This window comes from Fundulus heteroclitus, chromosome 18 (assembly GCF_011125445.2).
Source record: "Fundulus heteroclitus isolate FHET01 chromosome 18, MU-UCD_Fhet_4.1, whole genome shotgun sequence".
In the NCBI taxonomy this organism is placed as follows: Eukaryota; Metazoa; Chordata; class Actinopteri; order Cyprinodontiformes; family Fundulidae; genus Fundulus; species Fundulus heteroclitus.
In genome coordinates, this window is record NC_046378.1 from 13454820 (window position 1) to 13481533 (window position 26714).

At 43.0% G+C, this 26714-nt stretch overlaps 1 protein-coding gene across 7 annotated transcripts in view; it reads right to left on the reverse strand.

Moving 5' to 3' along the window:
• Positions 1–4275: 4275 nt before the first annotated feature.
• Positions 4276–26714, reverse strand: part of zgc:158328 (uncharacterized protein LOC567225 homolog) — a 68887-nt gene continuing 46448 nt past the window's right edge. For 4 of the 7 annotated variants that reach the window (XM_036149875.1, XM_036149872.1, XM_036149871.1 and 1 more), the window contains 10 exons: positions 21029–21157; positions 14343–14474; positions 13383–13511; positions 13118–13246; positions 12078–12206; positions 9106–9234; positions 8844–8972; positions 6391–6519; positions 6139–6267; positions 4276–5730 (listed from right to left, as the gene is read on the reverse strand). In XM_036149875.1, the coding sequence (XP_036005768.1) occupies positions 5648–5730; positions 6139–6267; positions 6391–6519; positions 8844–8972; positions 9106–9234; positions 12078–12206; positions 13118–13246; positions 13383–13511; positions 14343–14474; positions 21029–21157 (1247 nt within the window). In that variant the 3' untranslated portion in view covers positions 4276–5647. The remainder of the gene's footprint in view (positions 5731–6138; positions 6268–6390; positions 6520–8843; positions 8973–9105; positions 9235–12077; positions 12207–13117; positions 13247–13382; positions 13512–14342; positions 14475–21028; positions 21158–26714) is intronic. The other 3 variants (XM_036149874.1, XM_036149873.1, XM_036149877.1) reach the window with 3 other exon arrangements.

Consider the following 26714-nt stretch of genomic DNA (forward strand, 5'->3'; position numbering starts at 1 on the left):
GAACGTGACAAAATGCTGAAACTTTCGTAGAATATGAATACTTTTGCAAGTTGCGCTATCTGAACTAGGTGTTTACAGGTGTATTGGTCTCCTCTAGTTTTCCCAATGGGTTCGTGGGTTCTGAGGGGCGCTTCATGGTACTCGGAGCCACTCAGCTAATGGTGCCGCTGGCAGACGCTCCGAATCCATCAGGCCTCATTACAGCTCCCGTTCAGCCTCTCTTTCCTCCCCATCTTCTCTCTCTGCATACACGAGCAATTGCTTTCTCTCCTCCGCCGCCCATCCGACGCAGCCGACCCCGCGCTGGCATGGAACCGCCCCGCTTGCCTCGCTGGAACATACATCACACCCTGTGAGCGGGTCGGCCCCCTGCAGCTGGCGGCTCTCTCCCTGATTGACTTGGCACCCGGGTTGACTCGGACACCAGGGGAAACCGATGGGGAGGAGAAGGAGGAAGGGTGAGGCTGTGTATCCCTAAAGGAGGTGTTTACTAACAGCTGGCATGAGTGGGAGGCGTAGAAGTGGGTGTTTTGGTGGCGGGGGAACTCCCACAAATCACTACAAGTTTCTTCTATCCTGACCTCTCTGTATGTGCAAACGACTGAGAGCTAATCAGGCATAACCCCTCGGCCTTTACCCGCTTTACGGCTTTGTTTTCTACGTACCTTTCTTTGCATCACTTCTGCATCCTTGTCAATAAGCAGAGGCGTTAAAAGTTGCTGTTGTTGGGGGGGGGGGGGGGTTCTCCCTGAAAGCTGCGGGTCATTAGTGATATTGACAGACTGCTCAGTCTGTATTGAACTGTACTGAGAGAGGGTGCCGAGCAGCCATGCGCATGGTCTTAATATGACAAGCCTAATCAGGACAGGAGTGGTGGAACAGCCAAAGGGAAGGCCTTCGTCTGCTCGCGCATTACCCCGATTAAACACAAACGGCCACCAGTGTTTGAAGGGACGGCTGCATTCATCCACAGTGCCATACTTGTGGAGCGGGCTGAACATAAATGTGCTTTGTTTTATGTTGATGCTCATGTACAGGCACGGGCTCTTTCCTGAGTAGAACTCCACCTAGTGGTCATCTAGAAAACTTGCCTCAAAGTTGTTTAGACGAGAACACACAACCTCTAATATGGTTATTCTCTCTCTCTCTCTCTCTCTCTGTCTCTCGCTCTCTCTCTCTCTCTCTTCAAAGGCTTTACTGCAAAAAAAAAAAAAAAATAGAACACATTTCACTCTTTGCTAAACAAACACATCCAGAGTGTGGGAGAGTTTCTTGATACGGATCTTTTTGGAGCCTTTTACATTTAACATTTATTTTTTCAGTCAGCAACTGCCTTAATGGTGCAAGAATTTGCTGAAATGATTCCCTCACCTCATTTCTTTATCTGCGCAGACAGCTTTGTCAGCGCGAGTTCAAAACGCCGCGGCCCTCTGGGGAGATCCGCTTCAACGCAGATGGCCAGAACTGACCTCTGGGACGTGAAGCTACGGCGGTGGAGTGATAGAATCTTTTTTTTTTTTTTGTCAAGAGTGGCGAATGCCTGATTACAGCAAAAAAGTACCCATGATGCGATCTTACAGTTTACGGGCTATTTCATTGCTGGTTTCCTACAACCCGCCTCTCTTCCTTGCCCTCCTGATAAGCAAGCATGCACGCAGCACTGTGGATTTCTTTCTGTTTTTCCTCCAGAAATCTTTTAAAACGGTTATTTTTATAAATTCGGAGAATCAGGGGAGGGAAAAAAGTGAACATTTTCAAGTTTTATCATCATTAAGGAAATCGGAATTGTGTCTGAGGCAGCTCCAGAATCAAGATAAAACGGACCTCAGCCACGCACTCAGCCTGCACAGTATTAGAGCAATAATTGTAAGCATATTTAAGATCTGGCATCCGCTGTCTTCGAAATCTTACCATCTAAACTTATTCCAGCGCGCCAGCTCCCTGCTCGCCCACCTTCGAGTGCAGAGGGGCTGATACAGTGGTGCAGTGGCCACCCAGAACACGGCAAACGGATGGCCTCGGCGGGCCTGTCTGACTGGAAACAGGTGTGTGTCATCTGAAGATGAAGGCCCAGCCGATAAACATTATTGGAGAACATCTGCTGCTTGTCACAACACGGGGTGAGCTGCAGCCCTCCAACATCCATCAGCCACACCGGAGACTGGATCCGTGTGCGTGCATATGTGTGTGTGTGTGTGTGTGTGTGTGTGTGAGGTAGGAGGGCTCGATCCTTCGCCGGTGAGCCCGTTCACCCATCACTCACCCCAGGGATGCTGGATGGATGGGGGGAAAGGGGGGGGGGGCAAGCTCGGTGCAGGCACTTTGCCGGACCACGTTCGCCTGTGGCCATTAGTAGTGAACATGCTCCATTGAGCTTGAAAAATGCCACTTGGAAGTGTGCACATGCTATCTAACACGCACGCACACACACACACACACACACACACACACACAAACACACACGCGCGCACGCACAGGGCCAGGTATGTAATTCCCTTTGCTCTTATTGCACTTAAAGAAAAAGACTATACCATAAAATGCATAGTTCCAAAATAAACGCACAGGCAAATTACTCCAGTTGCCTTTTTCTTTATTCCTTTTCCTTTGACCAGTCGTCAGTGGTCATAAAGAACGCAAAAAGGCAGACAAAGTTATTAAAAATACAACAGATTCCTTCATTTTACACAATAATTAAGGAACCACTGGCATGATGGAGAATGAGCAATGAAGATACAGCTGGTATGTTGCTTTCGGGTAGGAAAAACCCTCCATATTGTAAAATTCTGAAAGTTAATTAAAAAGGCACAGGCAGGAAGGTCTATGTCCAATGTTTTGTAGATTGAGCAACAAAAACAGTAAGGAATTACATTACGGATTGAGGTAAACAATAAAAATAACATGATTTTATAAAGAAATAAGCCCTTTAATCTGAAATATTTTTCTTACAAAATATGCAAAATAGCAAAAATTTGAGAGATATATGGTAAAGTTTTATTCAAGTCTATTTCAAATAGGATGCATATGCAACATCTTCCTTGGCAGAAAAAGACACACATTGGCCATTTATTGCTCATTTACACTAACTTCAAAGATGTGAAACTGGAAACAAGTTTTATTTAAATACTTATGAGAAATAGGACAATTGAAAGGGAGACAAATGGGTTTTTCTACAGTTTGATGGAGTAAAAACTTGCTCAGACTAAGATGGAGATACCATCTCTGGACAAACCATGAATGCGTTATGAATGATTACAAACATTGTGCATAAAATTGTGGACTTGTAAATAAACACACACTAAACAATATCAGGAATCAGATTTTATACAGTTTCAAGTAAGTGCTTAATCAACATGGAAGGCCTAATCATGTCACTGCACAGTGAAACACTGCATTATTGACTCCTGTAACTTGGCAGTGACAACTACAGCACACACAGCTCACCAAGCAGAATTTGGTGCAGGAGCAAAAACAACAAGAAGAAAAAAAAACATTAAATTAAACGAAAATTTGATTAAACTATTCTTGTGTTGTCTATTGCTGACCTACACATGTGTAGGTAAGCATGACGTTAAAAACTTGTCCTGCCTCCTAACAACAAAAGTGGAACCCTACATACGACCAAGGATGGTGAATTTTAAATAGAATAAAAAAGACGGATTCGGCCACTGACTTAACAACATCAGGCTTCAACAGGCAAATCATTTCTAGAAGATTTTTTTTTTCATTAAAAAATATGGTTAAAATCATTTTAATCACAGTTGCATTAACTAAAATGTGCAATGCCTTTTTTTTTACTTATTTTAAAACTGTAGAAAATTGAAAAATAAAAAGCGATGTCGCCCAAAATGTTAATATTTAGCTGTATGTCTTAATGAAGCGAGATTTAGTTATCCCCTCTAACCATAAAAAACATAAAAAATAAACTTTTTTTCGCATGTCCCGTCGCTTACCAGCCACTGTAAGTGGTAAAAATAAAAAGTAATATAGGGCATGTCATTGACTTTGAAAGAGCTTCTAATGCTCATGACAATTAACCAGAAATAAAACCTCGTTACATTTGAGCAGGCACTAAACATACTGTTCATTAAGCCAACATTTCTCTATTGCATTCTTGCTTTATTGGTGTGGTGCAATAATCAAATCTTTAATGTTATGTTTTCATTAACTGTAAGCAGAAAATCATGTTTAACAAATAGCATTTGAAAACATCATTAAGCTAACGTTGCTTAATGTTTTACTTAGTAAATTGAGTTATTGAAATAAATAAACTTTTCATTTCAATAAAATTGTAATTTATTCAATATGATCAGATGTACTTCGATGTTACAGAACAGAAATCAGATCATAGTTGTCTGGTGGATGGAAAATTAGCTGTTACAAACGAACACCTGAAAAGTGTAATTTGAATCTTAATTGATGTAGACCCACCATTTTGCTTAAATCACAGCTGAAACTCTTTTGGGGTATGTGTAGGCCAAGGCTGCAAATTTAGTAACGGAGGTTTTTCTCTGCAGAACAGCTCAAGCTCAGTCAATCTGGCTTCAAGACTTGACCCCAGATTTTCGGTCGGTTTTGAGTCTATACTTTCACTGATTTGTGTCTGTATTGTTTGTTTCCTCCATAAAGGCCAGATTTGTGGAGTGTATGACAACATGTTGTTTTGTCCACCAATTTTCCCACCTGAGCTATGGATCTGTGTAGCTCCTCTGGAGTTACCGTGGGCCAAAGAAGAGGCTGCTTCTCTTATTAAAGCCGTATCTCAGTAACCCTAACCAGAGTTAGGTTAACACAAATGGTAAATATCCAAAAATGGTCTCTGGTGAACCCTTGAGGCCTTCACAGAACAGCTGTAATTAAACTGAGATTAAATGAAACACTGGTGGATTCTACTAATTTGGTGATGTCTAAAGAGCCTTGGGTGCATTAGGTTTTATTAAGGGACAACAAATTAAAAGGGGGCTTAATACAAAAACATGCCGCACTTGTGAGAGTTTAGCTTCTGAAATATTTAGAAAAACATTATCATTTCTCTTCTCTACCCCCTTTTGTTCTTCTATTGCATAAAATCCCAATGAAAGCCATTGAAATTGTGGTCTTATTATGACAAAATGTAAAACTCTCAAAGGGTAAGAATACTTTCACAAGTTACTGCATATAGATGACTTGTTCATGCTGTATTTTTGCTTCCTCCTCTTCAGTACCCCAGTAACTACATTTATTCACGAAATAAGTCATAAAGTCGCTGCTATATTGACGTTTTTTTATCAGAAGTATCATATTCCATTATTGCTGCGGTGATTACGGTTTATGAGCTTTACTGTGAAGTGAAGCGACTCAATAAATGCCAAAGTGATCCGATTTCTTTCATCACGAGGACCAAAATGCGCTGTCGGGCCCGTACACAGTCCATCTTTCAGTCCTAAATAGCTTGAGTCAGATTTGAGTTTTACGGTCTTCCAAACGTCTCTCGTGTGCCGGTACCTGTGGTCGCTCGTCTCAGACTCAGTGATGGAGAGCCAGCCTCTGACAACCCGGCACCAGCACCGCCGAAACATCAAAACCTTCTCGAAGACGATCCGAGCTGAAGCTACGCTGAGCCAAGTCCCGAGCTTGAGTGTCCGGTGAGGGCTTTGCACGTCTGTTTGGGTTATGTGGTTTTGCTGCCTGTTCTTCTCTTTCTGCGAGGCGCAGACATGTTCAGCACTCCTGAGGTTCGGTGTTGCGCTCGCGCTGAAAATGGAAGACAGGGGGGAAAAAAATGCAAAAAGACATCAGTACTGTTTGAAAAAAAAAAGATATATATCAAAAGCAAATGTTCCGGGGTTTCTGGAGAAGAGGTAACTGCTTCGCAGTCTCCCCCCGTGTGCTTTTGGTGCGAGTAGGTAAAACGAAGACAGCCTAAAGCCCGGGCTCCCCGCTGGGTGCAGATTAAAATAACTGTCAGGAGAAGGGAGCGGCTATTGAGGGAGACAAGGTGACACGCAGAGTGATGGCGCTCAGCCGCTCACACTTCACGACACACTATTTCACAGGAGCTGGTTCAGCTTTACAGCCGTCGACCTTGCGTCCCGTATCGCCTTGGCTCCGGCGGCTTTATGTCAGTGCAAATGTGAGCGGCGGCGAGGAGCTCAGGTTTACCTTCGCTACAAGTCGGGCCGAGCCGGTAGGGCGGACACAGGCATCTGCCGTTTACCCGATCGCAGCGGGAGCCATGGAAACACCGGCACGGCAGGGAGCAGCCGGGGCCGAAGCGGCCTCCGTCACAGCCTGACATAGGAAGGACAGAAGGGGAGGAAAACAAGAGGTTTGGGGAAGAGAAGGAATTTGCTGCATTAGAGAAAATGCTGCGCACGGTAAGAGAGATGATAAAAAATATGGTTCTCCAGTTACCTTTTTCACATTTCTGTCCCCACCGGCCTGAGGGACAGTGACACCTTCCAGTGGATGGGTCACATGACGCCACGTCGGCACAATCGCACGGCTTCGCGCAATCCAGTCCAAAGGTGCCACCGGCACATCCTACGAGGCATAAAGAAGAAACCGCTCACACAAACACATCTTCGTTGCTCTGAACATTGTCAGGTTGTCTTTTCAGGCCTCTGTGGCGCACACTGATGAGGCATAAAATCCTGACCACATGCCTAATGCAGAGGTCTGTGGATGTTCAGCCCCATGCATATGGAGCTAAAACAGTGACAGCTCTCAGCGACATTGAAAAGAGATTTGGCGTTGTAAAATTAAACATCGAACTGCAGGGAACTTATGGAAAGCTTCGGTCAAGTACCGCTGCTCGACCACAAGAAAAGGTATTATTTTCATTAATATTATATTCATTAGCTTATATAGCTAATGATTGTAATGACATGGAGCAGGTAGATAAGGAGTACCGCAAAATCAGAAGGCCCATGAAGGGGCCTTCAAATTAGCTCCGCCCCCGATGGCAAAACTGTGCCAGCTTGTAGTGACATTGTAGCTGAAGGAGCTCTGCAGTGACATTCGTAACATCTCTCATTGAAAAAAGCTGCAGCGTAAAATGAGAATATCATCATAAGTTTTTACTTTATAACAATGTTTGGCTTTTCAATGTCAAATTTTTCAATGCCAAATCTCTTTTCAATGTGACTGCAAGCTGTATCTGTTTTAGCTCCATACATGTGCAGCAAACTGCATAAACCGTGCATTCAGCCACTTACTATCAGAATCAACATGAATCTCATCCATTTTAGCTGCAGAATTCATCTGCTGGATCAGAAAACACAGGCCGGTACCAGTGGTGGTTTTTCCATACAGGCAGTTTCTCAGGGTGGCATCAAAAAAATACCCACTGGCACCAGATAAAAAAAAAAGACTCGTGCAGTGAATGATTTTTGTGTGAGGGTAGGAGTTTATGTCTGTGAGGAGTTGGCATTCCCATGTGTTGAGTCGGCACACCATGTTCACTACTGACAATAGAAGTTACCTGCTTTTAAGGTGGTTTCCTGCTTCTAACACATCCACTTTGAGGACACAATATTATCTGTTACCTCATATTTCCAATGCACTTCACATTAGCATCTAGACCTTGAGATAGGCATCACTATGAAGATGTGTGCAGAATATACAGTCATGTTCAATAAATCTGAATATTACTACAAGGTTTGTCAGGAAAGCAGTTCACTAAGTGAAGCATAGCGATTAATTACATTTTTGTGCTTATACTTAAAAGCACAACACTAAATATTGGAATATTACATCAGATCAATGAAAACAACTATTTTTAATACAGAAATTTGGGCTTAATGAAAAGTATGTTCAATATCTTCTTAAAGGTTGTTATTTTCAAGAGTTACTTTGATATTCTAATTTACTGAACATGAACATGTTTGTTCGCGCAGGTACATGATGCTGCATATTTACAGAACAAACACTAATACCTAAGATATTAGACTAGATATGTATGAATACGTATTTTCAAACAGATACACATATACAGCATCTGCAGTCAAGCCCCAAGTAATACACTCAAAATTATTTTCATTAAACCAAGAGGTTATTTTCTGAAAAACAGAGGATAGCAGAACATTGGGAAAAGTGTATCAGTTAAAAAAGTCTGTTTTTGTTTTTATTTTAGCAGAAAATGGCTTGTTGAAAATTATTTATGCCATTATTTAATAATAAATAGAGACATCCTTATCGCTATTTAAAACATTTCCATTGATATTTTGATCATTTGTCTCTCGTTAACAGCTCAGAGTACAAAGGCTTTCTTGCTATCAACCTGGTCTTTAGCTTCCTCCACAGACTCTCTATGAGATTCAAGTCAAGACTTGTCTGGGCCTCTCCAAAGCGTTAATATTACTTTCAGTCAGAAGAGGAACGCTGGTAAAAAGAAAAGATGGCTTTAAAGGCCAATCATCCAGGGGTATGAATAATTCTGGCCTTAACTGTATGTGTGAAGCCTGTCCCTGCGGCGGCGCCTTGGCACATCTCCTGCTGGTGCTGAAGTGCTTATATAGGCACTCACACTGGGGCTGAGAGCCCCGCGAGCAGGCGGGAGGTTCTCAAGGATGTTACAGAAATGCATTAAGCACAGGAAGGCACCTGTCTGTCATATAAATGAACCAGTTTGTCCGCATGACCACCGACTGACAGAAAAACCTTTCTTGTATTTCTGACAGAAAATAGACATTTGTTACTGTCCCTGGTTTGTTTCCAATGACAATATTTATTCATGATACAAATGTCCATTTTATGCTTAAAGGGAATTTAAATAGCACTCTTTTTAATACAGGGCTGCTATTCTGCAACTCTAATACATGCTGTTTGATGCTGTACTTATAGGCTGTCACACATATTATACTTACGTCTTTCACATTGTAAGCCATCATAACCAGGTGGGCACAAACATTTGCCCGTCACATGATCGCATGCTTGGCCCACCTTACAGTCACATATAAGCCCACAATTCGCTCCATAAAACCCAGAAGGACACTCTGGAAAACAAAATAGATATGAGGGTAAGGTTCAATGTTTACTTTAGTGATGTCCCGCACCTATCCATCCAGTTATTACTAAAATGTTCACAAGGGTCAGTTTGTCATGAGGGTTTGTTAGACATTTGCATACCGTGCTGACAGTAGTGGCCGTAGTACCCTGCAGTACAGCTGCAGCTGCCGGTGAAACGGCTGCAAGCCCCGTTGTTAAGACACTGGCAGGGTTGTGCACAGTCAGGCCCATATTTTCCTGCTGGACAGGCTGAACAAATACAAAAAAATAAATAAATGAAAACAGAAATGTACAGAGGACATCAGCATTGAGCACTCCCCTGTTAAGTGACGGCGAGATGTTTTGCTATACAACAATGACACCAGGGTAAACCGTGTCGAGTGAATCTGAACGAATTATCCAGAAATACTATTACGTCGTTTGAAAAGAATCTTGTAAGGTGTAAAGAAAAGGGCTGGAGATTTAATGCGTTGACTGCAACTAGTTAATCTAAGAAAGAAGTAGCATGTTAAAAAAATGAACGAGGGTATTTGCACGGAGGAATGGAAACACCTGAACTGTTGTGTAATTAGTGAATATCAGATGTCTGAGAGAGGGTGATGGCTCAGGTGGTTGCTAGCAAAGAGGCCTAGCGCTTATAGCCAACAAAGTGAGAGGGAAAATACATTGTAGACATGTGTTAGTGTTGCGATGACAGCAAGATTTTAATACCGTCTTTTTTTTTCTTTGTAAAAAAACATTTCTCCATTTAGTATTGAAAAGGGTGTAGATAATTTTGGATGTGCCATTTTTAAAGGAACAATAAGTAATAATGATACCTAGTGGTTAAAATCGGAACAACACACAATGCCTTTCCTGGACACCCACCATTTACTCAATGAGCCGCTGTTGTACTGAATTTTTACTTACATTGTGTATGATATTGCATTTTGTCCTATTTCTGGTCCACTTCTCTTACTGGCTTCCATGTTTGCAGGCTGCTGCTCTTTTGCCAAAAATAAAACACCAAATGCTGCGCTCTGTTTTGGGAATCCTGGGAACTCTCATTTGATTGGCTCAGGAACCAGGAAGTAATCACGGGTTACACTCTGAACCAAAGTAGTTCTGGACCGTACCTCTAGGTTTGAAAGGAGAAAAACCTGACTAAATCGTTGTTAATGGAGAGGACCGATTGTTTATAGGGAATGTAACTTCCATCCCAGGTGACAAGTGAGAATGATTTAGGTTGATTGTACAGTAAATATCTTACTTACAGCTGCTTTAAATACAATGTGAATAAAAACATCTAACTTATTTATTTCAAAATTGATACTCCTTTTATATTGTTTTATTGTCATATGAGAGATGCATGTAGCTACAGAACTGCAGTTAAGCTACACAAACTGACAAAGTTTGACGGGATAGACAACGGGAACAGTTCATCCCCAGAAACATCCGGGCCTGGCTGATAATCTTACAAATACTTGTGGGAGCACGTGTTATGGACTGATGAAACCAATTTGTACCCTATAGGGCCATATTTCCTAAGGAAATGTTTGACATAAAACCAACTCTGCGCACCAAACCCACTGTAGAACACAGTGGTGGCAGCATCATGCTGTGGGTTTTACTTTTCTTCAGGTGGAACTGTTTTGTTTTTATCGTCAAGAGGGCTAAAATGTTACACAGCTCTAAATATGAGTCTGTTTTGAGCCAGAACCTTTGGGTTAGAAAGCTGAAAATGAAGAGGGATGTAATTTTCAGTGCGAGTCCAAACACACACTAAAATCAGCACAAAGATCACCAGAAGTACGTAATGAAAAGTTTACAACCTTTAGGGTCACCTGAATAGGCCCATATGCACCTGTCCTCACAGTCGGAAAGATTTGGGAAAATTTTGCAAGATAGAGTGGACAAATGCTGACATAATAGAAATATAGGATTCTGACAGACCTTACTCAAAGAAGACTAAAAGCTGAAATAGAATCAGTAGGTTCAAGGGTACGGACAGTTAAGCAAGTATTGCTATTGTTTTCTGTATAATTGTCATGAACAGATGTTCAGTTTCATTCCAGTTTAACTATATGCGATGGACTGGCGACCAATCCAAGGTGTACCCCACTCTAAAATGACTGCTGGAAATATGACAACCCCCAGGCCACCCTGCACAACTTGTGGGTATAGACGAGGGTTGGATGTGGATAATACAGTAATGATTGCCACATTAAAAGTTAAAAATGTTTTGATATCATTTATCATGGTCTCATTTCTCACAATAAACCTGGCATTTTGATTGCACGATTTAGTCATCAGATGTTTACAACATTAGTAAAAACCAGAAACTCTTCTAAATATCTAAGGAGTATCAAAGGAAACAGGAATTATTGAGAGCATCATGTGAGTAAATAGGGATTTAAACTAATTAGGAGCACAAATGTTTAAACCAATGTTTTTAAGGGGTCCTGGGGAGCCTTTTGTTCCCTTTGATTTCTCATCACTTGAACCCAATTAATTTCAGTTCCACTGCAATTTGTCTGAAAGCAAAACATGCTTTTGTGGGCTTTCTGACCTAAAGGTTATCACTTTGCACGCCTGTAACCTGGAGCAGCTAGCAAAACACTGGGGTTTCCTGGGTTGTAAATCACAAGCTTTGTCATAACACTTTAACTTTTAAAAGTATTTTGTCCAAACTGTAGGAGCTCCAAATCAACATACACAACTTCAAGTAGTATATGTTGCAGCAGCGCCTTGTTGTCCCTAAATCCAAGCGGAAACTAAGAGGAGAATGTGCCTTCGCTCCAAAGTTGTGGAATCTACCTTGCATGTCAGGCAGGCCACCTCTCACAGAGGTTGACTCTATTTTTAATTATCTTAAATAGTGTGTAACTATTTTAACAGTTTTTAACTATCTTATGTGTCTATTTTAGCTTGTCTGTGTTTCATTCGTCTATTTATTTCAAATTCACTGTTATTTTCTGTTACACATGTACAGCACTGTGTTGACCTTCGTTATTATAAAGTGCTTTATAAATAAAGGTGGTATTGTATGGTAGGGTAGGTGCAATAAGTGGAGCAAAACTACACGGTCGGGTACCTCTGAAGGTTCAGCATACCTGTTTCACAGTGAGGTCCAGTCCAGCCCAGTCCACACTTACAAGACCCATCAACAGGGTCGCACACGGCTCCGTTCTGACAGCCGCACACGTGACGGCACCGCAGGCCGTAGCGTCCTGTCGGACAAGCTGCAGAAATGATAAAACAAAAGCGACGGGCATTTTCTGTCGCACTCAAAGACGGGCACTAAAAGCCATCGTGTTTATTTAACCGACAGCTCATTAAGGAGACGGCAGACTAGCCCAATTTGGCGCTGGTATAAAAGAATAATCATGCTTCTCTGGGTAATTTAGTGTCCGGAAAACAATAAGCAAGACATCTTTGATTCCCCTGTTTATTTATTTGCATGCTCCAAATCCAGCGACACGGAACATGGAGAAAGAGCTCCTTCTAGGCTTCTATAAACATTCAACAAGAGCGGCCCGAGAGGTGCTGTGTTCAAGTACACGCAGGAGGCTGAGGAGGAGAACGTTTAGCCCAAGTAGAACTGGAAACCCCCCCGTCTGCAGTTCTGCTGAATTGCTGATAAAAGGTTGAGATTAAGAAAACTCGGCTCAGCCTCCTGTTTCCCGGGAATAAAAGCCCTGTGATCATGAGGGGCCGTGCTCTGAGGAAATGGAGAATTTGTTCCTTAAATATACAGTGAAAAATGTTGAAAACTACACCCTCATTTTGCCGCTTGTTTGTCATTCTCTTGTTGGGTCTCTCGTTTCCAAAGAGCTCATTAGAGCCAATGGTTTCAAATGATGCATGTCGGCCTCAGTGGTGAGTCCCTGTTTACTCATGAGAATAGTAAAAGATAAAAGGCAGAAGAAAAGCCTGGGTTGAAATCGGTGACATGGTCTGACTCGAAGTTAAACAATAAGTTGTCTCTTGCGACTTGGTACATGGAGGTTTGTTCCTGCCAAAAGCCTTTGGTGAGCTGGAAATACGAAAAAAGTGCCCGTCAAACTATGTGTTTGAACTAACTTTTCTAACCACCCATACCCCAGCATACGTGCTGAATGATTTAACAAATAAAGCAGGAGTTCAGGCTTACCTTGTTGGCAGGACGTGCCCGTCCTTCCCGGGCCACATTTACACACCCCTGTCACCGCATGGCAATCCCCTCCTTCCCCACAGGAGCACAGCTTGGCACAGTCCTTCCCATAGGAGCCACTCGGACAACCTGCACCAATAGGTGACTTCATCACACTTACCAAATTATCAAAGCAAACACTTCAAATGTTTGATACAGTTCAGGTTTTTTTGTTCTGATGATGAAGGAGAATTTTTTTTTTTTTTTTTTTTTTTTTTTTACTAACGGGAACTGCAGTCAGCTCCAATGTAGCCAGGAGGACAGTAGCATGTCCCGGTCCTGAAGTCACAGCGACCCCCGTTGACGCAGGTGCATCTGGACTTGCAGTCTGGCCCAAAGGAGCCGGCTCGACATCCTGGAGGCCGCACAGAACAACGGGAAAGAGAGGCAACAAAAAGAAGCTGATGAGCAGTATTTTCTTCCAAAAGCGGTTCAGTTTTATATAGTTATAATCTTAGCCCTTATTTCCCAGAAGGTAAGACAGGCTATTTATATTGATTCCTCTTAAGAGTGTAAAAAAGACCTTGAAAAAGTGTTCAAGCCCCTTGAACTTTTCCACATCTTGTTACATTATCGGAAACTTCCTGTTGGAGGCTGTAAACGGTTTGGGACTGAGGTGGAGGTTTAAAACAGATTTGTGCGTTAGAATGGACCAGTCAAAGTCCAAACCCAATCCAATAGACGATCTCTGACAATCTTTGAAAACTGATGCTCACAGATGTTCTCCATCCAGTCTGAGAGGAAACTATTTTGACAAACATACCCCCAAAAGACTTACAGCTGTAACTGCAGCAGAGGGGGGGTTCTTCAAAACGCTGACTTATAAATGCATGGCACACATTTTGGATTTTTATTTGTAAAAAAAAACCTTTGAAGGCCATGTACAAATGTCCTTCTGCTTTATGTTATTTATCACCTGGTGTTAGTCTTCCTCAACAAGTCCCCAATAAAATGAGCTACGGTTTGTGTTCATAACGTCACAAAATGTGATCTCACTATCACGGTCCTGTGATAGTGAGATCAATAAAGACTATCTTATCTTATCTTATCTTAAAGGTACAAAGGGTATGAATTCTTCTCCAGGCCACCGTACCTACCTGCCGGGTACGTTGCTTGCTATCAGTTTTTATACATAAAAAAAAAAAAAAATGGTGCTTTGACATTACATTCCAAACAGCGTACTCACGGAGCTCACAGCGTGGCCCGTAGTAGCCGGGTGAGCAGCTGCATTTCCCTGTCACGGGGTCGCACTGCTCCTGGGGCCCGGAGCATCGGCACAGCTGGCTGCAGTTTTGTCCAAACGTGCCGACGGGGCAGGCTGGGACGACACAAGCAGAAACCTCCAGCATTACATCCGTGTGAGCAGAGGGCCCCGAAAGAAAAAAAAAAAAAGCATGCCTTCAAACGCAGGTTAACAAGTTCAGCAACAGGATCATTAGGCTGACACGCTGCTGATCTTACGTCTGCGGACAAACACACTGTAACACCGCGATGAAAAGCGACGAGTGACACGCCGGCGCGGTAAACGAACACATTGTCCGGCCTTGCATAGTTCTGCAGAAAAAGGACCTTTAAGGGTGCACGCACTCAGCAGTTTGTGGGAACAAAGACGCGTGCCATTTCCCTTTCCTCCCTCAGATAATTCTGTGAACGCAGCGAGGCATTCCTCACTTGACTGGTAACAAACCCCAGCACTCCCAGCAACTTTCCCTGGTGCCCAAACCCGGGCCGGACGCGCCGGGACATTCTTTCACACACCCTCTCCGCCTATCTGCATGCATACCCTCATCACAATAATGAATGAAGTCCCCGGACAATCAGTCATAGTGACCAAGATGAATCTGTGAACCAAACATGTTTTTCGGGTGAGACGCGCGGCACTCGGCTCCTCCGTCGGGCAGCGGCGGCAGCAGCAGGCAGCGTGGGGGACAGATAAGAAAAGGACTCCAGACTAAAGAGGCAATTACAGCGCTGTCATTATGCATGTCTGCCTTCCAAAAGCCCTTATCCGACGCCGAGGAGACAAAAACAATGCCTTCTGTTTTACTTGGCAACCGATGTGTAACATTTATCAGATGTCGAGGGAGTGTGTGAGGAGAGGAAGGGAGCTGAGACGGAGGGGGGGGCTGAAGGAGCGGCGAGGGCAGCGAAGCTGCTCGTATACAGCCCTACAGGGTATGGTATAAATAATGAAACATTCTCATACGGTCCTGTGATAGTGAGGGTCTCACGTAGAGGTGGAGTGCATTTCCTAGAATGGAGTAAACTGTAAACTTTCCCAGGAGCAGGAGAAAAGAAGGGGAATTTTAATCAGCGCGGAGTGGGCAAACTGACAGCTACTCACCTTGCTGCTGAAGATAAATGTATTTTGCTGAGATCAGTGTTTTTTGGGGTTTTTTTGTTCTTACTTTTCTCACATCCAGATCCTGAGTCCAGCTGGGCAACTCCCGGTTCTGTGGGTGACAGGACACCCCGGCCCGGCAATGACCCCCCCCCCCCGGGCGCAGGAAGGCCCATAGAACCCAGGAAGGCAGACTGACAGTCCATACGGGGCGAACACAATTAGTTCAGCCAAACGCTCTGTTCTGCCCGTTTCACTCGGCTACAAGCACCCGCTCTCCCGTTTGTCACACCTGGCTGCTTTCCAGCCTGGCCCGCACTCACAGCGACCTGTCACAGCGTGGCAACTGGAACCGTGGGGGCACAGTTGCACCTCCGCTCACAGCGCTCCCCAAAGAATCCCTCAGAACAGACTTCAAACAAACGTGCCACCGATTGTGATCAGAATACGTTCAAGTTGCACACGAGGTGCACTCAGGGCAATCAGGCCGTGGGCAGAAAGGCCCTACTTCCGCCTGTCTGTCCCCGTCAATCTGCATTTTTAAGATTCACCTGATTGACAGAGCTCTCCAGCCAGGCAGGCAGGCACATACCTGTTCCAGCCATCTTGACACATCGCCCTTTAAACATCCACATGTCTGTGTGCGGTTCTCACCGTGGGCAAGCTACACGCACGAAGGTGAAAGTTTAAAAAGAAGACAAAAAGGGATGATTAAATGTAATAAGAGTGCATTTTAGCTACGCTGTATGCCAATGCATACGTACTCCTGAGACGTTTCCCGCATTTGGTAGCTTTACAAACACACTCTTGTGCATTTTGGAGGGAATTTATGTGATAGAGAAACACAAAGTCACACATAACTATGAAGTGGAAGCAAACAAACAGAACGCGGGAAATTGTTGCCTGCATTCGTCTTCAGGGTTTTTTCACTCCCAACCACCTAAATAAAATTACGGGTCAAATGGCTTAAAGGTATACTATGCAACCGGGGTTGATTTTCCAGCGAGGCTCCCCCCAGAGGGCGAAAGTAAAAGTGCACTGTCATAAAGATGCTCAGCTGTTCTGGTTTCTCCGTCAAGCCAGGCGCGGTTGTTTTGAGCTTAGCAGACAGGCGAACGCAACGAAAAGTAAAAAAAAAACGGCAGTACAAGCAATGACTAACACAGTAAAAGTATGAACATCAGGGTTTCCCGCAGCGCTATCTTGGCGAGGCAGCCGCCGTGGTAGCGTCTCGCCAACATTAAAAAAAAATTTAAAAAAATAAATAATAATAAAACTTGATATGCTTGCATGTTTATTTGACGTTAACACGCGGTTCTTTGTTGTTGCTTTCGCGCGTGCATATAGTGAATGGCAGGGCAAAAACACATGGAGTTCTCGCCGTAAAGCAAGACCGACTCTCGCGGTCTAGCACAGACTTCTGAGCCTGTGTGTGCGGGCCGAGGGCTCCTGCTCTTGCAAGTGCGGTATTTCCCTCACAGACCACCAGGGCGGCCGAGAAAACCTTTGTTCAACCTGAAATGACTCATTTAATCATCCAAAATGGTATGGAACACATTAATTAACTGAAAAATGTTGCATAGTATGCCTTTAACTACCTCACTTGCACGCAGTCATGATGATCTGCTAAGCTCTGCTGGTGAGCTCATTTTGGAGTGAGGTGTGTTCAACTAGAGCTGAAGTCTTCAATGTTGGTCGTTGGGATCTACGGTCCTGCATTTTTCAGGTGTTTCCCTGCCTTCACACACCTGACCTAAATAAATGGGTGATTAACAGGCCTCTGCAGCTCTTGATGGCTGATGAGGAGTTCATGCAATCATTTGATCCTGGTATGCTAAAGCAGAGACATCTAAAACATGCAGGACGGTAAATCCAGAGGACCAGGAAGACTTACAGCTGTAGTGGAAGCAAAAGGTGGGTTTAGAAAGTATTATACATGCCACACCTCATGGATTTTTATTTGTGGAAATTTTTGAAAACAATGTAACCATATTCTTCCACTACACAATTGAGCGCTACTGTGATTGGCTGAATACATACTGCACAACAAAAATCAGTCCATGTCTAGTTTTAAAACTGTTAGCTTTACTTTTACATTGACTAAGTCTAATACAGCATTCAATTGGTTCAAATTCTACCTAAAGAACTAAAGAAGGACTTCTTTGTGTCAATAGGTAATTTCTCATCAGAGTGGACAAATGTGGGGTACCCCAAGGTTCAATCCTGGTGTCGCGGCCTTCCATGTTCCACAAAATTTATCATAAATGGCCACAACGCCTGGGACCGCTTCTATTCAATATCTATATGCTCCCACTAGCTGAGGTTATAACAAAAAACAGCTACCATAACTACGCAGATGATACTCAGCTCTATATTACAATGTCACCAGGTGACTCTGAACCCATCCATGCACTGAACGGATGCTTAGAACTAATCTATGGATGGATTTGCCAAAACTTTCTCCAGATGAACAGAAACAAAACTGAAGTTTTTATCTTTGGATCTAAAGAGGAACAAACTAGAGTCAGAACCTAGCTTCAGTTATTACAACTACAAACTAGTGATCAGGCCCAAAATCTGGATATAGTGATGGACTCAGACCTGAACCTTCAAGGACACATAAAGACAGTCACAAAGCCAGCCTTTGATCGCCTAAAGACCATTTCCAGGATTAAAGGACTGATGTCCCAAAGAGATCTAGAGAAACTTGTCCATGTGTTTATCTTTAGCCGCATTGATTACTGCAATGGTGTTTTCACAGGTCTACCCAAAAAAATCAATCAGACAACTGCAGCTGCAGCTAGATAGAGCACATCAACCCCGTTCTAAAGTCGGTACACGGCTCCCTGTAGCTCAGAGAATAGAATTTAAAATACTTCTGTTAGTTAACAAATCACTGAATGGCTTAGCATCAAAATACATTAAAGACCTGTTGTTGCTGCATCAATCCTCCAGACCACTCAGATCTTCTGGATCTGGTCTACTCTGCATACCCAGAACCAGAACCAAACATGGAGAAGCAGCATTTAGTTCCTATGCTCCACAATTTGGGAACAAACTTCCTGAAAACTGCAAATCAAACAAAACACTGAGATTATTTAAATCAAGGCTGAAAACCCTCCTGTTTAGGGTTGCTTTTGACCCATAATAACACAAACGTTGACCAACATATTTGATGTGTATTGATGTTTTCACCTGATACAATTTAATGTTTGTTACTGGTCTCACAACCAGTGACCGTTTCGACGTGTTTATGATGTTTTTATGATGTAAAGCACTTTATACCCACTTGCTGCAGAAATGTGCTATACAAATAAACTTGACCTGAGTTAAAAAAAAATCCAGAACCTGATGTATATGTGGTCAGGTCAGCAATTATGCAGCATCTTTTCTCATATCTTCCTCTCATTACAGAAGGTTTTGGAGGTATGGAAATAGTCAATTATTGCTCCAGCCATAAAGACTAAAACTCTGGGATCACTAAATGATTTTAGATCTGCTGCTTTAACATCCCTGTTGATGAAGTCCTTTGAAAAGATGATCAGAAATGAGATTATGAGGCAGATCAACTGCGATATGCATATTAGTCTGGCAGGGGAGTTGAAGATGCTGTGGCCACTTTACTAAGTTTTAAGCATCATCACCTGGATGACGCCACAGCAAGTAAATAAAGTAAGAAAAACATTTATATTAACATTTATATAGCAACCTTTCAAGATAAAAAAAATCACAAAATGCTTCACAAACAAGTTGCATTAGTAGTGGAGTCACATGACAAACGTTTGAAGCTCTAGTCAGGAACCTAGCTGCAGCTTTTAGTGCAAACTGCAACCGGTCCATGGAGATGTTGGTTAGACATGTGTAAATTGCATTGCAGTAATCCAGACGAGACGAAACAAAAGCATGAATTAAAATTTCCATCTCTGGACGAGAGACAAGAGGGCCAAGTTTGGCAATGTTGTGGAGGAACAACAACCAACCAGAGATTTGACAGGAATTTCAAGTGAAATGTCTGAATCAATGGTTATCCCAAGGTTTCAAACTCAATATTTAGCCAAATAACCAAGAGGCCCAAGGATCTGCTTTACCTTTACAGTTATTTTTTTCTGGTGCAAAGATGATTACTTCAATTTTTTCTTAATTTAATTGAAGTCACCCAACTGAGCCAATGCTTGGCTTCTATTTATTGACTTTTTGTCAACTTTTAATACTATCCAGCTACTTCTTTTTTGCTGTTAAACCTTTTAACCAGGTAAAACTCCCTACTTTACCGGTTCACTACAGAGATCATGTCTCTTCCCCCCGGTGCATATTTTATATACCAGTCACAGGCTAACAGACATTTTATGAAATTTGCAGTTGATACCGTGACTTTAATCCGTGTTGCTTTCACCGTGAGTCCGCTGTGGATATGTTTATTTCTTTGTGTAATGAGATCATTTGAAAAACAAACCCCTTCTTTTTTCTTCTTTTTTAAAGTAATAAACGAACGCTAAAAACGAAGGACATGGTAACTGACTTTAGGAAGTTATCCCTCTTCCTGCACTGACAGCGGTAAACGCTGCTGCCACTGAACTGGTGGATAGCTATAAGTAGTCGGTGATTGTTCTTGACAACGCCCTCTCCTTTGAGTCATATTTTGCTACAACAAATAAGGGTCCAACAACAGCTGTGCTCTTTAAGGAAATTTGCTGTTGCCTGTAACATTGCACATTGCAACCTGTGGATGCCGGCTGATTAACCCGGGGAAGTTCTGTCAGATCTGTGTGCGTCTCTAACACACACAGATCTGCCTGCCCTGCTCTCCAAATCTACCCTCCTGGCATTCTGACCGTGCAAAGCAGACGGGCGTACAGTGACCGAAACGATTCAACGACGCCATGAAACGCAGACAATTGCCCGCAGGGAATCTACGGAGGAGCAACATTCAATGCCGTTTTAGCCGTGTCGGTTTTTACAATAGGCACGCTGCTAACTAAAAGGTGAACATGACATTTGGTACTTAAGGAAAAGCAAAAGGAGCGAACGGCAGAGATGGAGCATTAACTCATATTAGTGGCTTTCTGCTGACTCTGGCCCTGATAGCTGGAACCACAAAATTGCTGCGGGAAGAGCGAAGCCATGAATAAAGCTGCAAAATCACAGACTAAGAATTTTAGCGGTCCAATTCACTGGCTTCATTAAAACAAAGGCATGAAATCCTCAAGGAACTTCAGCACGAAAACACTTATTGGTTAGCTGCTAAAAGACTCTTCCAACTTGTGTTCTCCCTCTCCTGATTCTGATCTCTATATACATGTGGGTGCATTTATCCAGAATAGACCTCAATTAAAGCCCGAGTGCCAGAGGGCACTCTTGTCCTCCCTCCGCTCTCCTCCCTTACCCATCCCTAAAAAAAGTCAATGGCAATGTCTCATTATGTAGATAATTGTTCACAAACACATCTTAGTTGTGTTTAAGGAGAGGATGTCGTGAAGGGCCGCAGCGAGGGCCTCCCTCACACCCTGTTTTAATGATGTGGCTTCGATTACCCAGAATGCAGTGTGGTCCTGCCCAGCCGGCGGTGCACAGGCAGGCTCCTGTGATGTGGTGGCAGCGGGCACCGTTCCTGCACTCGCACATCTGGCCACAGTCAAGGCCGTAAAAGCTGTCCGGGCACGCTGTGGGCCGAGATAAAACATCCGACTGGTTAGAACTGGCAGCGTCACAAAAAGAGGAAAGGAAAAGGTTTTGATGCCAGTTTTTTTTTTTTTTCACATGCTTCTTTCTCTCTCTCTCTTTCTACCACCTCTTACCCTTCTCCTCCTACTTTCCCTCTCGGTCCTGCCACCTCCCAAAAAAATACCAATATCAAATTGCAGTACCACGCTGCGGCGGCAGCTGAGCGCCTGCGTTCGTTAAGTGAGCTCCTGTCCCCCACATGTGTGGTGGATCTGGGCCACATCAAAAGTTTATGGCGGATCAGAGGCCTCCAACCCCCCCGTTCTCTGGAGGGTAAAGGGGGCAAGAAAAGCCGGTAAATAGAGCACCTGCTGTGTCCACAGGCCCCTCCAACACACGGTAAAACAAAGCCTGGTTACTGTTCTCTACACACACACACACACACACACACACACACACACACACACACACCTATAACACCAAAACAAGCAGATGCCAGTCTGAGGGTCTGTTTCCCATTCTAAGGGAGGGCTAAAAAGACCGTTCAAGTGTGCTCAAAGTCAAAGTGAGTTTGCTAAACATGGTGCCCACTCTCCTGGAGAAGCGAGCCAGGGTGAATGGGCCCTTCCACCACCAGGATGTAAATATTGTCTGTAAGCATGACTTCACCAGGCAAGGAAGGAATGTTTATTCGCAACATCATTTTGATTGCTTCGGTTTTTTTTTTGTTTTTTGTTTTTTTTTATTATTCCTGTGAAGATCACAGGCCAACTAGAGCTTAGTACTCTGCATAACATCAACAAAACCACTAGTTCTGTTGTTGGTTTATAGGGGCACTGTAAATAAGAGCAATGATCATTGGTTGGTGTTGGGTCAGTTTGCCGCATCGCCAAGCCGACCTGGTCTGAACCTGCACAACGCAAGTTTTACCTGGGAACAAGTTTGCAACCTTATAACATGGTGTACACATTTATTTTTGTTGTAGAAGAAGGCGAAGAAATCTTTATCTGTCATTGCAATATGTTAATTCCAACTAAATGAGTTTTCTGCATTTAACCAAATCCCTTAGGGAAGCAGTGGGCAGCTTTTACAGCGCCTGGAGAACAATTTGGGCTCAGAGACCCACTGTAGCGGTCTGTGGGGATTGAACCGGGTACTTGCGACCTTCTCAGAGCGCAAGTGTGCTGCTCTAACCACTAAAGCACCACTCCCCCCATTGTCATGTATAAAGGACATAAACGGCGGATAAAAAAACAACCCTCTAGGCTTATGCATAATTTCCATTCAATTACACTTGATCGTCATTGTGTTTGGTTCCGATCAACATTGGGGAAGATCTGACTCTAAAAAACTATAAGATGAGGCTGATCAACGCAAAATTACTTCTGTAGGTAGATATGATTTATTGGAGTGTTGCGGCTCCGTTTCCCTACAGTAGGCTATGAGCAGATAATCAAACTGTAGGTTGTCTAAGGAACCCGATTTCGAAGGGGTTCGAAATGATACACGGGTGATAGCAAATGTTTTAATGATAATTAGCATCATTCTTACCCAATAAAGTTGATTATGTTAGAGGGGGAGGCTGAAGAGATAAGAAATGGTGAAGGGGCAAAGTTTTCTGTTGCAAGATCCAAACCGGAGAAATATTTTCTATGTGCCCTAGTATAAAAAAAAAAGTCCTTCTTTAATGCTAAATAGCCTTATCCTTTTCCCATCACTCCTGCTCTTTTACCTCAAGGCCTTAAAGCGGTGAGAAGCGCCTTTCCTGCTCAGCAGCCTCTCGCCTGGTCACCGCTGTGTTCCCACGCTGACAGCATGACGTCTTTGCCCGTCTCAGAAGTGGTTAGGCAGCAGTTTTATTGAAGCTGGCCCACGGAGGATGCTGTCATCTTGAAACAGCTGAACATTAACTTAGCGGTAGCAAAATGGACACTTTATTGTCTGTTTATTGTCTGGACTGCATTTGACACCATGGCAACAGGGAGCAGATTACTCCGGCGTATTTATTTACCAATCCTGCAGCGGCTCGGTGCGTTGAAATATGAATATTAGTCCTGAAGCGTATCCTCAGTGCTAAATCTTTACGTCGCTGATAGTTTGTCATTTTTACACGCCAGCAGGGGGCGGCAAGTATTTATTTTCCCTGCAAGGGCCCAAACCGGCCTCTCATGACAGAGCATTGACGATATCGGGTTTAGAAATATAGACTCTTCCCTGTGATTCTTTGTTCGTAGATAGGAACAGATGTTTTAGTCAAAAGCCACACACCCTCACGCACACACGGGCCGTCATTGATAGCCTCCATCTCCCGACTAAATGAGCTCTTTAAGACAGCAGGATTATTTCCAGATCCCTGGTTGTGTAAGAGCCACTGCTGTCAGCCAATAAAGACGGACCAGGGACCACACAACCAGTAAGAGCACGCCGCAGAAATGGAGCGGATAGACAGAGCGCAGAATAAAAAGTCCCGGTGCCATTCGGGGCCCAAAGCAACAACCAAACAAGTAACAACAACAACGTGGATGTTTCGACGTTTGATGAGCCGGAGTTCATTGTTCTGGTAATAAAAAAATACAAAAAATAAGCAACAACAAACAAACAAAACAAAATGTTTCGAAGCAAACATCAAAGATGCAGAGCAGCTTGATCCATGTTAATTGCTTTTGGAGAAGTGGAGTTCTGTTTGTGAGAATATAGCCCTCTTTCTTTTAATAATATTCGACCGAAATGTTTTCCCATCAACACCAGCAGCACAACAATGCTTTTGGCAAAGTTATATGGTTCCCAGGATTCAGCTAGAAGCTACAGAACTCTCCAGTTATTACAGCCGTTCGGGCTATAGCGCAGACGAAATCTTAAATATCCGATAATTCTTTGTCTTTTGGTTGTTGTTTTTTTTGGAGATGAAGAAAAGTCCCATGCTGAAACATAATCTAAATCCCACTTGGTACAGTTATTGGTACTCCTAAAGTGTCTCAATAAATACAACCTCAACTTTTTAAAATCTATCCCTTACTTTTTGTTTGTCCAGGTTCTCCTCATCAGTCATTATGGCTTTATGTTTCACTGGGGTGAAAACGCGTTAGTACTTATAAGTCTGAAAACAGTGAAAAAAATAAAAAAAGCTGCTTAAATAAAGTAATGGACACCTATAATCTAAGTAAAGTTCAACTATTTACAACTATTTACAACTGTAACAGGAACGTGGCCGGATATATATATATATATATATATATATATATATATATATATATATATATATATATATATATATATATATATATATATATATATATATATATATATATATAGGGGAAAAATAAAAAAGAGAAAAATAAGAAATCATGATATTAGGGAGCAGATAGAAGGAGGGAGAATGCAAGAGGAGGGTTCAATTCAATTCAATTCAATTTTATTTATATAGCGCCAAATCATGAAACATGTCATCTCAAGGCACTTTACAAAGTCAAGTTCAATCATATTATACAGATTGGGTCAGATTATACAGACTGGTCAAAAATGTCCTATATAAGGAAACCAGTTGATTGCATCAAAGTCCCGACAAGCAGCATTCACTCCTGGGGAACCGTAGAGCCACAGGGAGCGTCGTCTGCATTGTACATGGCTTTGCAGCAATCCCTTATATATATATATATATATATATATATATATATATATATATATATATATGGGGGAAAAATAGGAAGAGGAAAATAAGAAGTCATGATATATTAGGGAGCAGATAGAAGGGGGAGAATGCAAAGGAGGGTAACAGAGAACATGAAAGAAGAGAAGAGACAGAAAGGACTATCAAAAATGTCTTTAACTTGTAAATAACCATTCAATTTTTGCTAGTTACAGAATGGCGCCGGGTAAGGCTGTCAGGTGGCCTGATAAAACCAGTGGGGTGACCTGAAGAGAAGAAGCCCTACTGATAATACAAGACTTTAGGCCATCTTCTTAATCAAAGATCCCTCACCTTAACCACGCAGTCTTACAGAGGGGGATGCTACTAAAAGATTAAAGATGCTCTCACACCAGGATAGTCCAGAGGCGATGGACATTTCAAATACTCCTTTTGTTTAGCAAATTTTCATGCTGCATTTTTGAAGCTGGACTAAACCACCTGGACGAGGTGACGCAGTAACAACGGCTGCTCATTTGGGGTAATGTCACAAGAAGCTGCCCGGTATGAGCAGCAGGCGAGGCGGCAAGCTACTCAGGATGTTGGTCTGTTACGTCAGACGAATGCAGACGTACAGAAAAATACAGCAGAGAGGGAAAGGCTGCGACATCCAGCTGTGGTCACACAAAATCCAAAAGTGAGGTTATTAGAAATGATAAATACTTTTTTATTACATATATATCATTAGATCATGTCACTTCCACAATTGGTTTCTCATCTACAGTCTTTGGTTTGTCTTCTCACAGTAGGTGAGCAGCACCAAGCTTTACTCACGACTCAACCAAGTCTGACATGTCGAGCAAAGTTTCTTTGTTTGGTCCCCTGCCCAAAGGATGCGGGCTATCCAAGTAAACGAACCCTGGTCCGCTTTAAACGGAGCAAACAGTCCTGGTCTGAACGCAAGTTGTCCTGCTGTCAGAAAGACTGGATGTTCAAAGTGTTGACAGCAGGGTTGGCCAAAAGCTGTGGGGCTACGCATGATTTAATACCTTTCTACCCCCACTGAATAACTGTAGTCAAACTAAATATCAGGTTTTTATTTCCTTTTTAGTTTGAGTTTATGGGCTGCACAAAAAAAAAAAAAAGAAAGAAATACAAGAACATATTTTAAGGCCTTTCTTCCACGACATACATCTACACAGGGGGTTCCTATAATTGTGAAAGACGTATACAGCTTTCAGATTGCCATCGTGTGATGAAGCTCTACACGCAGGGGGCACAAAAGCCGGGTGACAGATTAACCAAAGAGATCTGGATCTTCTCACAGACCAGGCCCCTTCCCTAACTCCTCCTCGAAAGAAGAGGCCCTGCAAGAAGTCCCAGAAACTGGACACCTCTGTTTAAACCTTAAGAAAATCAAATCTGCTCAGGCCGATAGCTGCATTTCCACAGCAACATCCAATCAGCGTGATGACTGCTTGTGAGGCCATCAGACTGTTATGACTAGGGATGTGAAGCTCTGTTCCAGGGTGACGTGCTCATGATTTAAGAAGCCCTGGCCAGGGAGGTGGTATGAAATTTCATTGGCTGGTAGTGAACCCACGGTAAATCTTTTGGTCTGTAATAACACGAGGCCGGTTCCAGCCAAAGGGACCATAATCAAGAATGAATCTGTTACACGGGGCGAAATTCTTGGACTGTTGCGGTTCAGGACAAACACGGGGACGATGGGATGAATAGCTGGACGAACGGTTTGTTACGGCAGCGCGGCTGCTGGGACACAGTCCATCTGTCCCAGAATGACTAACACAAATTACACCCTGGGATTTGTGCGGTTTTAAAACGGTTTCGGTTATGGCATTGCATGGGCAGGCTGGTGATTCATTGGATCCACCAGAACTGTGGCGGAGCTCAAACTGCACCGAAGAAAT